This window comes from Cervus canadensis, chromosome 17, assembly GCF_019320065.1.
Source record: "Cervus canadensis isolate Bull #8, Minnesota chromosome 17, ASM1932006v1, whole genome shotgun sequence".
NCBI classification, from domain to species: domain Eukaryota; kingdom Metazoa; phylum Chordata; class Mammalia; order Artiodactyla; family Cervidae; genus Cervus; species Cervus canadensis.
The window spans coordinates 45,510,334-45,525,178 of record NC_057402.1 but is presented as its reverse complement, the minus strand read 5'-3'; the positions used below and the strand labels follow the sequence as shown (position 1 = coordinate 45,525,178).

Sequence of the window (14,845 nt, the reverse complement as noted above, 5' to 3'; positions counted from 1 at the left end):
TCTTCCATGCGGGCGGGGGCCCTTTTTCCTCCCACTCTGAAGCCACACATACACCCTGCTGTTCTTCAAAGCCTGTCTTCCATATAGGTCCCTCACTCTCAGATATGCATATGCGACTGATGAATCTTATTCCAAGGAAAGAAGCTGTCTAGCTGAAACAGGTTTTCAAGGCCATCTTCTCAAATATTCCCATTTTGCAGTTGAGTAGTTTGAGACTTTGGAGTCTTAAGCCTGATAAACAGTAACATATAGTGATTCTGAATGCAGACCCTGGCTGGAGTCAGGCTGCCTGACTTAGGATGCTGGCTTGTCCCCTTTCCAGTTATATGACATTGAGTACCTCATCTGCAAAGTGGGGACTGTAATGGTATGAATGCAAAGCATTTGGAATAATACCTGGCATATAGTAAGTACCATATAAGTGTTAGCAATTGGTTATCATTATGTGCATTTCACCGAATTCCATAGTGGAATTTGATGCAACAGGTTGGCAGAATAGGAAGAGAGAAATACTCCTTGGAAGGGGAGGGTAAAGGGGTGAGGGCTGGGAAGCTGGCTCTGGGCACTGCCCCTCCCCCACACCTCCCAGCACTGGCTTCCATGCACTAACGCCACCTAGGCTGTAGGACTCACCTACGGGTGCCTACCGCTTCCAGCTCTGCAGCCATCAGATCAAGGTTCTCTCCGAGAGACACCCCCCCCTTTTTTTTTTTCAGTAAATCAAGAGCATTGATGCCCTTAATGACATGCTAGCAGTGACATGCCCTGATTCTAGGGAGCGTGTCTGCCCCAGCCAGCTGAACAGCTTCTCTAGGATTGGGTTCCCTGGGCAGTTTTCACCTTGCCCAGAACCTTCTGAGCTCCCAACTGAGAGCACTTCCCAGGGACACAGAGGTGCGCTTGCCTCCCTTACCTTTGTACAGTGCAACACATTTTGCAAAATTGATCTGGTTCCATTGTTGTTGAATTCTTACAAAACCCAGTGAAGTCAGTGCTATTATTAGTCAGATTTTACAGAGAAGGATACTAGAATAGGTTAGGTGACTTGCCAAAGCCCATGAAGTTGGCAAAGAGGAGATGCTGCTGTTGCCCTCTGCAGCAGCTGATGCTGCTTGCTTACGCCTGCATCTGCTGCATTACTCTGGCAGTAGCCATTTTCTAGGAAAACTCAGCTCTTTCAGGACACCATGCTGTTTCATCTGTTATTTTCTCCTTATAGAACGTCCTTAATCCTTTTTTAATGAAACTTAATTTTTATTTCATCAAATTAATATATTATGAATAGTTTAAGATTTCAAGTTGAACTAAAAATGCAGTTATCAAAATACAGCCATTCATCCCTCTCATCAATTTGCCTTCCCAGAAGCAACTGTGTTCAGCCTTTAGCACTTTCTTATGGTGTGTACACATTTCTGTAATGCTGGTGTAGTATGTGAATATTGCTAACTTTTGAGTCTTCAAGTTTAGATGCTACCCAGTCTTCCTGTTGTAGTAGAGAGGAAATTAGCTCTTTTTACAGTTATTTTCTCTGCTTCATCTCACTAACCTTCTAATAATAGTTATATCATAATTTTTGTTTAATAAATATTTACTGTTGACTTTATTATGTCTCTGCAATATTAGTCATAACTGAACATTGTAGTATACTATGATTATATTTCTTTCTTTCTTCTATTTTTCATAAGGTTAGTTCTTTCTTTAATTTTTCTTTTAATTAGCTATTTGGTGTCTATGACTAATTTTTCTTATACTTTCTAATAGCCTTTTAGAACAACTTTCCACAAGATTGATACCATCAGTCCTCTGTCAGCTTCTTTCCTTAGAGACATCCCTATTCTATTTGAACTGGTGACCTTTTAGGCCTAATACACGGCTGTTATACTGGGTCTTCCCTTTGCCCTTCTCCTGAGCTTGATTCAGTTTCCTGGGTCTCATGTCTTCCTTTTTCTTGGTTTACTCTCTGGCTTTATTGAGCTACATCTAGTGGCTTCTTCAGGTCCCAAAGATGGTACAACAGCAGGAGGCATTATGATGACAAGCTCTCAGCCTCTCTCTCTTTTGGGTCATCCTGTTCCAGTGTTACTTGGTTGCTCTGTGTGTCTGGTACACAGTTGTCATCTTAGGATCTCCCTTCATCATCATCCTGCAGGTTCCCTTTACCTCACCTTTAATGGACTTCCTGTTTATCTGTATTCTACATTTGTCTCTTTCTTAACTTACATTCTTATTTTGGTAGCTTCCTAGGAGGAGTATATAGTAAATAAATGTTAGACAATTTATGTCTGAAAATGTCTTTATTTATTTATTTGCTTTACTCTTGATGGAAAGTTTGGCTAGGTATAGAATTCTAAGTTGAAAATAATTTTCCTTCAGAATTTTGGAAACTTTGCTGCAGGTTGCCCTCTTGCTTCCAGTGTTACTGTTTAGAGCAGGAGGGCATTTTGATTCCTGATTCTGTATAGGAGGCCAGTTGTCCTGTCCGGAATCTTTTAAGAGTGTTTTGATATTTCATAATGGTGTATCTTGATACGAGTGTCTTCATCCAGGGGCATGCTTGGACGCTTTCAGTATGGAAACTGACAGCCTTTAGTTCAAGAAATTTGAGATTATTTTGATCTTGATTTCTTCCTTCTGCTTTCTCTGTCTTTCTTTCTGGAACACCTGTGCATGTCTCCTCCACAGACTCATTTTCTTACCTTTTCTTCCCTTTCACCTGTTTGTCTTTTTGTTCTTCCTGAGAGATTTCCTCAGTATTATCTTTCAACTGTTTTGTTGGGTTTTTAATTTCTAAGAGTTTTTTAAAAATTGTTTTCTAAAGCATTCTGTTCTTCTCATGAGTGTAATATTTTCTCTAAACTCTCTGAGACTAGTAATGGTAGTTTTCTAAAAGTTTCCTATGTAGTTTGTGTTTCTTCCAGTTTGCCTTTTTTCTATTTAATTGTTTTGATTCTTCATCTCCTATTTATAGGGCTTCCTCAGATATCTAGGAATCTTTGGTTGTCAGATAATGATTACGAGTCGGAGACTAAAAAGCTGATTGGAAGTTCTGAGCGAGTAGGAGGAGCCTGAAACCTTGGGTCCTCACTCTAGGGTGGCCTGGCCACCACTAGAATTGAGAACTGACAAAATGAGTTTCTTTAGTTACTTTCTCTTGGACTAGCTAGAATCCGTAGTGAGTACTCTTCTTGTGTCTTGCTGAGTTTTCTGGAAGCTCTGCAGATTAGAGGGTTGGGTGGGCTTCCAGGATAGAGTATGTATTTCATAGATACGTCTTTCCATAGAAAATTCATGCCCTCAACAGTGCTGGCTTACTCTCAGGACAAAGTTTTACTTTTCCAGATACTAAACCTCATCTTTGGACATGTTGGAGAAGGAGTGATATGGAGTGTTGAGGAGATCCAGAGACCTAGTTGTTTTCCACACCCTTTTAAACTTCTCCTTCTTTCCCTTTATACCCAGTCCCAGAGGTATCTGGTGGCCAGTTCCTGTGCCCTTCAGGGATTTTCTGGTGTTCAAAGGATAGTTCTCAGTTTCTTGTCTTAGGGTTAAGCTGCCTTGAGTCTGTTAAGTCAGTTTCTACTTGTCCATCTGCTTTCCAGCTTTCAAAGTATTGTTTTTCCTGTTGGTTTCATTTCTATTATCCCATTTATTTTGGTGGAGATATATATGTACACACACACACACATATATATGCTTTCCTGGTGGTTCAGATGGTAAAGAGTCTGCCTTCAATGCAGGAGACATGGGTTCAAGTCCCTGGGTTGGGAAGATCCCCTGGAGAAGGGAATGACAACCCACCCAGGATTTTTGCCTGGAGAATTCCATGGACAGAGGAACCTGTCAGGGCTACAATCCATGGGGTTGCAAAGAGTCAGACATGACTGAGCAACTAACACACATACATACATATATTTTTAATAAAAAACTCATTAATGTAGTTTAGTGGGTTTGGGTGAGAGAGTGAAAGTAGATGGTATGCTCATGCTGCTTTTTACCTAGAAGCCTGGCAAATTCCTTTTCATCTTTCAAGGCCCAGGTCAACCAACTTATGCTCTAGGAGGTCATCTCCAGCATTTCCACAGAGAGCTCTTGCTGTGCCTTTCACAGTGCAGCTTCTTGGTTCCTACTTCTTTCTCCCCATAAGACCATGAGACAGAGCAGGAGAAAGAAATGGCAACCCACTCCAGTATTCTTGCCTGGAAAAGTCCATGGACAGAGGAGCCTGGTGGGCTGCAGTCCATGGGGTTGCATGACTGAGCTTGTGTGCACGAGGGTGGAGGGAGGTGGGTTGGTAGCAATAAACTGGTAGAACTAAAAAAAAAAAAAAAAGAAAGACCATGAGACAGAGCATACCCCTGACACCTCATGCAGCAGGCGCGAAGAAGGTGCTCAGTACATGTTTGCAAGTATGACCGCGGTGACCCTGATTCTGCTGACAACACCTTCCATGTTGCCTGTTCACTGCAGCTGCAGCCTCAGTGCCTTGACAATAGCAGCTGCTGCAGGAGCCTCCCTCCTCTCCTTCTTCCATTCTGTCCTTTGTAGCCACGAACTCTGAGAGCAACGTGCTGAAGCTGATCTGAGTCTGACTTACAGTCTTAGGGTATTTTACTGAATGCCCCCAGTGTCATCATGGAAGTAAGCTTTTCCATGCCTCAAGCCCAACTCAGAGGAACAAGCTTTTCTCCCCTCAGTTTCCATAATCCTCTTATCTCATGATGACCCACCAGGGCAGTGGGCTTCTGCTCAGGAACACCTGCCATGATGGGATCTACAGCTCTACCAAGTAAGGCTGTGAGGTTCCCAGGCACTTGCTGTCTCTACCATCCATACCTTAATCCACTGTTGTACCTAGTTCCTCCTCCCCACTCCTCACCCCCACCTGTGTCAGAGATCTTAGGTTACCTGAGTTTCATGTAGCAGATTAGTACTGAAGTCTCTGTGATTACCATAGTGCACTGTAAATAAGCCTTTCCCAATTAACAGGGAGAAAAGGCAGACTGTAAGAGAAGGGCCGGGGAAAGGGTTATACAGAAAGATCAGAGAACACAGGAAACAGAGCTAGAAAGTGGGTCTCCCCTCCACTCCCCTCCACCCCGCCCCACGCCTGTCTGGAGTAGAGGATGGGGGATGGCTTTCGCATGAGACTGGCGTGGTGATCCTGGCTTATTCCACGGAGATAGAGTGACTACATTTGACTCTCTTCCTCCCACCCTGCTGGTAGCATTCCCTAGATAAATTTGTGATGAGTCAGGCTAAGCAGGGCCCTGCCAGGAGGAGGTGATGCTTTCATGGTGGGTGAGACCCTGGTTCAGGTGAGGAAGAACAGTCTGTGGCAGAGCCCCTGCTGGCTGACTCTGCGGAAAGTCCTTCGGGACTTTAAGAAGTGGCAAACGACCCTGGGGTTCTTCCCTCTCACAGTGGGCATATGGGGGACAGTGGGCCTTGGCGGAGCCTTCTGGCTCCTGTCTCCCCCAGGGGCCCCTTGGCCAGGGCTACTGTCCTTCTCGAGGTGCCCACCTCTGTCTGGCTTGGTGATCCCCTTCCCCTACTCTCCTCACCTCTGTTGTCAATTCTGTGTTAGCTCGTGCGTGTGTGGGGCCAGCTGGACAGAGGGAGTAAGCCTTTAGACTTAGAACCAAGTTCCTGAAGATACGCTTTTTAGAGAAATAAGTCTAAGATGATGGCTGCCGGGGGCAGAAACTTACATATTATCCCCACAATTCGTAGTGGGAAGAACAGAGGAATAAGGGAAAGGAAGCCAGGGACTTTCTCACATGCCAGCCTTGTGACCCTGAGTAAGTTACTTGATTTTTGAGTCTTATGTTCCTTTTTGTATAAGACGGATTCAGAGACCTGCCTTGCCTATTTTGTAGAAGAGGGGGATTTGGATTTTGGTTCTTCCACATACCAGCTGGACACCTTTGGACAGAAGCCTTAGTTTCCTCTCCTTTAAGTTGAGGATGTATAACAGCACCTTTCTCATAGGACTCTTGAGAGGAGAAGATGAGGCAGGAAAAATGTCCAGCTCAGTATCTGGCTTATAGTAAGTCTTCAATAAATGTTCACAATTGTCTTCACAGGGTTATTATGAGGACCAAATAAAATTCTATCTTTGAAAGCTCTTTGAAAACTCTAAATATGTACATTCATCAGTATTATTCTCCTGAATCTGAGCTTTTCCAAACTGGGAGTGGTTGGGATGAAGCTGTAAGTCTCCGAGCTAGATTTCTTCTAGACTGAGGCATGCTGCTGTGGAGCAGAGGTGTCAGGGTAGGAAGGGGAAGAGGGAAGGCCACAGGTGTCAGTACCACCGTGGGGTCTCCTGGCCAGGGCTGTGTGTGTGTGTGTGTGTATGCCAGCCTGGGGGCATGCACGTGGGCACATGTGTGTGTGCAGCTGGGAGTAATGGACCTCCCTTGCTTTTGTGTGTTTCAAAATACAGTTCATATTACCCAGGGGACAAAGAAATGTTTTCTGCTCAACTAAAGTTGTTTCCATAACCCACTGTTGCCAGGGAGCCCAGACTTTCAGGTTGGCCCCCACCTAGTGAAGAGACACCAAAAGGTGGCGTGGGGGCTGGAGCCCCCCAGCCTTGTGGCTGTGGGGTCCACTCAACATCCCCTTCTTGCCCCATCCCCGCCCTCACTGCAGCCTGACTGGACTCAGATGCCCTGGAGGCTGAGGCCCAACTGGGCAGATCATGGGGCAAGGAGGCTCTGAGCCGGGCCCTTGGAGGGATGAGCTCACTGCTCGAGATGGTGAGGACACGCACGGTGATGTAACCAGGGACTTTAGCTCACAGTGGAAACATGGGGCTCGCTTTACAGTCAGGGCTGCCCGGAGTCTGTTCCTGGCTGGCGCGGCCGCAGCCTCGCCTCCTCTGCTCCCTGCTCTTGTCACGGTTCCCCAGCGTGCCCTCTGCTTTCCACGCCACACTCTGGTGTCGTGGTTCCTTTGTCAGCATGCCCTCCCCGCCCACCTCTTGTTTGTTCGCTCACTCGTCCCCTTGCTCATCCAGCAGATTTTTATTAAGTAGCTACTATGTGCCAGGCACTGTCTTAGGTGGTAGAGATACAGAAGTGAAGGAGAGATGATGACGCACATGGGGCATAAGCAGAGGAGGGGAGACAGAGAAGGGAACAGTTGGTTCCAGTATCGGGATTTGCGCTGTGGAAGGGAAGTGAAGACACTGAACCCACATTTTCTGAAATTCCATGCCCCTCACAGCCATTTCAAATGCCGCTCATGCCATAAAGCCTTCCCTGAATCCTCAGCCAGAGGTGCCTGTTCCCTTGTCTGTACCCTGAGCCCTTAGCGCATTGCTTCATTCATTCACCTATAAATACTTAATGAGTGTTGACTCCATACCAGGCACTATTCTAGGAACTGGGGACATAGCAGCAAATAACACAGACAAGTCATGGAGCTGTTCTTTCCCCAGGGAGTTGGAGTAGATGGATGGAAACTCATTGGGGTATAATCGTTCAGTCAGTAACGCATTGTTGTTCAGTTGCTCAGTCGTGTCTGACTCTTTGTGACCCCATGGACTGCAGCACGCCAGGCTTCCCTGTTCTTCACTATCTCCTAGAGTTTGCTCAGACTCTTAAGAGTCTTCTCCAGCACCACAATTCAAAAGCATCAGTTCTTTGGCGCTCAGCCTTCTTTATAGTTCAACTCTCACACCATACATGACTACTGGAAAAACCATAGCATTGACTATATGGACCTTTGTCGGCAAAGTGATGTCTCTGCTTTTTAATATGCTGTTTATGTTTGTCATAGCTTTTCTTCCAAGGAGCAAGCATCTTTCAATTTTGTGGCTGCAGTCACCATCTGCAGTGATTTTGGAGCCCAAGAAAATAAAATCTGTCACTGTTTCCACCTTTCCTCCATCTGTTTGCCACGAAGTGATGGGACCAGATGCCATGATATTAGTTTTTTGAATGTTGAGTTTTAAGCCAACTTTTTCACTCTCCTCTTTCTTCCTCATCAAGAGGCTCTTTAGTTCCTCTTTGCTTTCTGTCATTAGAGTGGTATCATCTGCCACTCTAAGGTTGTTCATATTTCTCCCTGAAATCTTGATTCCACCTTGTGATTCATTCAGCACAGCATTTCACATGACATACTCTGCATGTAAGTTAAATAAGCAGGGTGGCAATATACAGCCTTGACGTCCTTCTTTTCCAACTTTGAACCAGTCCATTGTTCCATGTCCGGTTCTAACTGTTGCTCCATGTCCTGCATACAGATTTCTCAGGAGACAATAAGGTGGTCTGGTATTCCCATCTCCTTAAGAATTTTCCACTGTTGTGATCTACACAACAGGCTTTAGTGTAGTCAGTGAAGCAGATATAGGGTTTTTTTAATTCCCTTGCTTTTTCTATGATTCAGTGGATGTTGGCAATTTGATCTCTGGTTCCTCTGCCTTTTCTAAATCCAGCTTGAACATCTGGAAGTTCTCGGTTCACGTGCTGTTGAAGCCTAGTTTGAAGTATTTTGAGCATTACCTTGCTAGCATGTGAAATGAGTGCAGTTGTGCGGTAGTTTGAACATTCTTTGGCATTGCCTTTCTTTGGGATTGGAATGCAAACTGACCTTTTCCAGTCCTGTGGCCACTATTCTATGAAGAAAATGAAGAAAAAGAAACAGTAAGAGAGATAAGAATCACCAGGCAGTGAGAGTCGTTATTGTATACAGGTGGTGGGGAAGGTCTCTCCATGGAGGTAATGTGCGGACATAGGCTGGAGGAATCAAGATGTGATGCTCATGTGATGCTTGAGGCCAGCCAGCAGGGGCGTATGACTGGGGAACTGCAAGCAAGGTAGAGAGTGGGAGGAGGCGAGGTCAGTGGGCTGATATGGCCTAGATCATGAGGGCTTTCATGAGATGGGAGCTAGTGGAGTGTTTTGAGCAGAGAAGTGCTATCACCTGACCTTATTTACTTCCTCTTAAAAGGCTCACTCTGGCTGCTGTGCTGAGAGTGGGCTGAAGAAAGGCCAGGGTGGAACTGGTGAGATAAGCAAGAAGGTTGTTGAGAAATTGAGGTGTAAGATGATGCTGATGGAGCAGGTTGGTGGCAGGAAGTGATCAGATTCTGAATGTATTCTGGAGGGAGGGCCTGTGGAATCATCGGATGGAGTGGATGTGAGGAAAATAAAAGAATAAAGTATTACCTCCAGATTTTTGGCTTGTGCCAAATTAGAAGGATAAAGTTGCCATTTACTGAGGTAAGTGGGACTCAGCTTGGTGAGGGGAATAAGGAGCTTGGTTTGGGACTAGGTAAGTCTGATACCCATGAGACCTCCAAGTGGAGATGTCAGGTTTGCAGTCAAAAATAAGAACCAGGAGTTCAGGGGAGGTCTGGGCTAGAGATACAAATTTGGGAGTTAGGAAGATATAGTTATTTAAAGGCTGCAGGACAGGATTAGATCCCCTAGGTTATATATAGAGAGAATGGAAAATGGTTCTGAGGCTTGAGCCCTGGCCCATCTAACACTTATAGGTCTAGGTCGTGGGGAGAGGGCAGATGAAAGAGATATTAGAAAAAGTGGCCAGTAGAGTGGCACAGGCACTCAGAAGGAGGGGCATCCAGGAGCAAGCAAAGAAAAGTTTTAGGAAGGGAAGGTCAATGCTAAGAGATTTGGTGATATGTGAGTCACAGGTGACCTTGACAGGAGCAATTCCAGTGCAGTGGTAGGTACAAAAGTCTGATCGGAGAAGATAGGGTAAAAAGAGTGAGTACAGAAAGCTCTTTCAAACAATTTCTCTGTAAAGGAGAAAAGAGAGAAATGGGGGCAGGAGCCAGGGGAGGGTGTGAGGTCAAAGAAAAGAAGGAAGACAGTCCAGAGGCTTGTATGCTGATGGGAATGATCTAAGAGAGGAAAAGCCTGAAAATTCTGGAAAGGAGGAACAGCTGCTGGAGAGATGTCCTCGATGAGGCAGGAAGAGATGGGATCCAGTGAGGGTGTCTTAGATAGACACTTGGGCAGTTTATCGAGACAGGTGGGAAGGCAGAGCGCATGGGTGCTCAGTTGTAGGTGCATCCCTGCCTTGTGTGGAAACCTGTCTTTTCTATTGTACAGTAGGTTCCCTGAGAGCAGAGAGCTGACAAGCTTCTGTATCTTCATAACCCTTGCTGGGTAGTCAGCACACACCTAATACATACATATATTTAAGGGACAAAGACCCTGATGCTGGAAAAGATTGAGGGCAGGAGAAGAAGGGGGTGACAGAGGATGAGACGGTTGGATGCCATTACTGACTCAATGGACATGAGTTTGAGCAAGCTCTGGGAGTTAATGAAGGACAGGAAAGCCTGGTGTGCTGCAATCCATGGGGTTGCAAAGAGTTGGACATAACTTAGTGACTGAACAGCAACAATGTGTTAGGAGTCTCTAATTTCTAATAACCATTGCAAATTAATTGAAGTCAGCTTAAGAAATGAAACAGAACTCCTTGGTAAGGCTTAGATGAACTTCTTATGGAATTCACAAGTAAGAGTGTGGCTGTGGCCAGGCAAGGAATGGAACCAGTATTTGGAAGGATATCAGGACCATCCTGTCTGTCTCCTTTTTTCCATTCTATCCTGAACATCAACTTCATTTCCATCTCACTGTAGCTTTGTTTGCTTCTCAGTCCATGTGGCAGAATATGGTTGCACCCCTTCCAAGTTATTTCCAGACCCAAGGATAGACTGTCTCTATGTTCTAATTCCCAAATACTAGGTCAAAGAATTGAATTAGATTAAGTGGTTATGTGTCCATTACTGGACCAATCAGCTAGGTGGTCAGGGAGGCAGGGAAATGTGGCCCTCACAGCTAGGAGCTTTCTCTGTGAGTAGGGCTGAAAGTTGAGAGAGGACGGGCTGGAAAAACACCTCAATCAGTTTCACAGCAGTGAGTAGGTGAGAAGGTAGGTGTGGATGGGTGGATAGATGGATGACAAATGGGTGGATGGATGTTTTAGCTGCATCATCAAATAATACTAATAGCTCAGGAACCTGGAATGAAAGAAGGGTGCTTGGCATTGGTGCTGATGTTGGGTGTTGAGGAGAGACCTCTGAGAGTAGAGCTGTTATTACAGATGAGGATGTACAACAGGCCACTGAAGAGAGGAAGCTTATTACTACCAGCTAAAGCTTTCTGGAAACTCCTTGCTTCCCTTCTAATCAGCAGCCAGGAAATTTCTCCTCTATATTTGCCTTCCAGTTGCTGAAGGGGAACAGTTTTTGGCCTTGATAGGGCCTAGCTTCTAAATATAGGCTGAGCCATAGGGTAGCCCTCTTCCTCCTGCCAGCCCGGGGCAGGTGGACCAGTCCAGTCTCTTCAGGTGGTCTGGGAAAGCCATGGGATCCTCTTCTCTCTGCCCACTATTTTGGAACTGGTTTCCCTGCAACCCAATCTGCTGCTTCCTTCTTAGGGTACCCAGAGCCAGAGGTGACCTGGTACAAGGATGACACAGAGCTGGACCGCTACTGTGGCTTGCCCAAGTATGAGATCATGCATCAGGGCAACCGTCACACCCTGCAGCTCTACAGGTGAGGGGCCCGGGGCCCATTCTGCTCTGTTTGCCCTCCTGCAGGTCCTGTGACCCAAGTCTGGGGTGGGGGCAGGGTTCTGCTGCAGAGTTGAACCACCTGGTGAAGCGTGTCTGGCTGCCAGTGTCTGGGATCTCCTAAGGCCAGGATGGGAGTATTTCTGACAGCCAGAGAGCTGAGCACAGCCAGAGGAGGTCCTGACCCATAGAAACATTTTCCATGAGGTCAGCTGCCAAAAAAAGCTCCCAAGTCACCCTTACCCTACACGGGCTGTGTGGGTCACCTGCTCATGAAGGGAGCCTCCTGGGGCCCCAGGTCTAATCCCTCCTAGAACAGCATGGCCTCGGTCAGCTCCCACCCTCTTGCCAGCCTCAGTGTCCTCAGCCGTGGTGAGGAGTGGGGGAGGGGCACTTGAGGGAGGGCTGGCAGGGGCAGGACTCTGGGTGAGGGGATGGGGGGCTTTCACCTCCCACATCATGCTCCTGCCTCTAGGTGTCGAGAGGAAGATGCCGCCATCTACCAGGCCTCTGCCCGGAATGCCAAGGGCATTGTGTCCTGCTCAGGGGTCTTGGAGGTGGGCACCATGACTGAATACAAGATCCACCAGCGCTGGTTTGCAAAGCTGAAGCGCAAGGCTGCAGCAAAGATGCGGGAAATCGAGCAGAGCTGGAAGCATGGGAAGGAGGCTGTGGGTGAGGCTGATGCCCTGCGCAAACTCAGCCCTGACCGCTTCCAGCGAAAGCGGCGGCTGAGTGGGGCCGAGGTGCCTGTCCCCTCGGCCCCTACCCGGGAAGTTGAGGACGGACCCCTGGTGGCTTGGCAGGAGGGAGAGACCGAGCCTGGTCAGCACCCAGGTTTGGGCCTGATCAACAGTTTTGCTTCTGGAGAGGTGACTACCAATGGGGAGGCTGCCCCTGAGAATGGGGAGGATGGAGAGCATGGCCTGTTGACCTACATCTGTGAGGCCATGGAGCTGGGGCCTCAGAGAGCTCCCAAAAAGGAGTCTGGGGCCAAGAAAAAGAAGAAAGACGTCGAACCTAAGCAAGGAGTGCGGAAGCCAGAGGTGGAGAAGGCAGCTCAAAGCCATCGTGCCTCGGAAAACCGTTTCCCCAGTTCAGACAAGCCTGACTCCCGTGGGACACAGGGGCCCCTGAACATGGAGCAGGTTCAGACCCGGCCCAGAGGCAGGGCTGCCCGGGGGCCTGGATCCCCTGGAGCGGATGGCACCAGGAAGCCAGCCTCTGGTGCAGGTACTCCAGTCCAGGCCCAGAAGACCCAGGTCCCAGCCCCTGTCCCAGGCCCAGAGCCGGAAGTGTATTTCTCCCTGAAGGACATGTACCTGGAGAGCACCCGAGCAGATCAGCCCCAGGTGGAGACAGAGGCCCAGACCTCTCGGGGCAGGACACCTGGAGAGAGGCCCTCATGTCGGGAATCCAGCAAAGCTGGAGGTGAGAGGGGGCCTGCTGCCCCCAGCCAGCCTGTGCCCACAGCCCCCCAGACAACCAGGCCCTTCAACAGGAAGAGGTTTGCCCCTCCGAAGCTCAAAGGAGAGCCCACCGCCAGCAGCAAGCCTGATTCCTCCCCGAGTCAAGATCCGGAACCCGTGGCTCAGAGCTTGGGGAAGACTCCATCCCAGGCCTCTGCCCAAGCGCCCACACCCCCTGCGCGTCGGAGACACAGCACCCGGGACAGCCCCCTGCAGGGCCGAGCAGGCCCCAGCACTCCAGGCAAGGTACGTGTGGGTGTTGGGACCTGGAGGCCGCTTGGGGTGCTGACCTCATGGAAACTGTTGCTGTAACAGCTTGGCAGCCAGTGAGCAGTGGGGTATTTATAGAAGGGGGTGGGGTGGGGTGCTAGCCAGGAGCAGGGACCACAGGCCTGGCCCCCGCCCCAGGCAGTCCCCAGCTGCCAGGCATGTGGGCAGCACAGCCCGACTGTGACCATCTCCTCCGATAGACAGCAGGGACATTCACTGCCAGGTGATGATGTCCCAGAGCGAAGTGGAGGAGGAGGATGTTCTTTGGGGAGGAAAAGAAGGGGGAGACCGAGGAGCAGTCTATGTGGACAGTGGGTCTTCACCTGGATGCTTATTAGAAGACTTAAAACATATCCAACGTCCAGAAAATTCTGACTTAATCTGGGTTTTTAGCTGAGATTTTGGAGTTAGGGATATCTGTGTGCAAATCTGACTATCCTCAACATTGTGTGATCTTCAACAAGTCATAAAACTGTAATAAAAATAACACCTACTTCATGGGGCTGTTGTGAGAATCAGTGCTTGGCACAGGGCTTGGTGCATATTAAGAACAAGACAAATGGCAATAGGTTTAAGACGTTCCTGTGGTGGGAGGTAGAGGCAAACTGTTTTACCTGAAAACAGGTGTGCTGGTGTTTTCCTGGGGATCTGGTAGCCAATTGAGGAAAGAGGTCTTGTGTGGAGATAGGGAAGGGACATGCACTCTTCAAAGAAAGAGGCTGGTGGGTGACAGCATAAGGAGTTTGATAAGGGAGGGGAGGGTGAAGAGGGAGGGGAGGAGCAAGATTGAGGGGATTAACAGAAAGGAAACTGTTTGTCCTGTTTGGTCAGTGTTTCGTGTTTCAGAGAGCAGAGGGCAGGCACTATTTCCCAGGAGTTTGTATAGAGAAAGGAGTGTTTTATAGAGGAGCAGAAAGAAGACAGTATTTCTTATGAGTGACAGAAAGCAAAAGTGTTTCAAGACTGGAGGTGAGGGACTTTCTCCCTCACCTAGTGGCTAAGGCTTCCACCGCAGGGGTGCAGGTTCGGTCCCCAGTCAGGTCGGTTAGGGAACTAAGATCCCACATGCCACGTGGCCAAAAAAAGAAGAAAGAAAATTTCCTAAGCTGAATAAAAATGAGAACACAACATATCAACTTGAAAAAAAAGATTGGAGGTGGGTTGGGTAAAATAGATGGGATACACTTACACTAAGAAATTATTGGTTGGTTGAAATTCAAATGTAACTGGGTGTCCTATATTTCTTTTGCTAAATCTGGCAACCCTAAGTAGAGACAGCATTTTGGGGGAACTAAGATGAAATTGTTTCTTGGGTCACAGGAATGCAGGAGCATGGGTCTGGGGGAACGGGGAGCAGCTGAAAGCAGCATTTCACAGGGGTCGAGGCAGAAGATGGAAGGGTGAAGGGACAGACATGAGGTACACACTGCTGCAGGACCTGCAAGGGTGCAATGGGGAAGGTAAGGAGAATCGGGAGGAGCTGCCACTCCCATTGAAAGGACTTTCGAAGAGGTAGGAGGGAGCGCCAGTTTCTAGGGTGATGAGGAGAG

General features: G+C 47.8%; 1 protein-coding gene across 2 annotated transcripts in view; it reads left to right on the top strand.

Moving 5' to 3' along the window:
• Positions 1-14,845, top strand: part of ALPK3 (alpha kinase 3) — a 53,380-nt gene that overhangs the window by 9,011 nt on the left and 29,524 nt on the right. For both annotated transcript variants that reach the window (XM_043489613.1, XM_043489612.1), the window contains 2 exons: positions 11,422-11,539; positions 12,032-13,271. In XM_043489613.1, the coding sequence (XP_043345548.1) occupies positions 11,422-11,539; positions 12,032-13,271 (1,358 nt within the window). The remainder of the gene's footprint in view (positions 1-11,421; positions 11,540-12,031; positions 13,272-14,845) is intronic.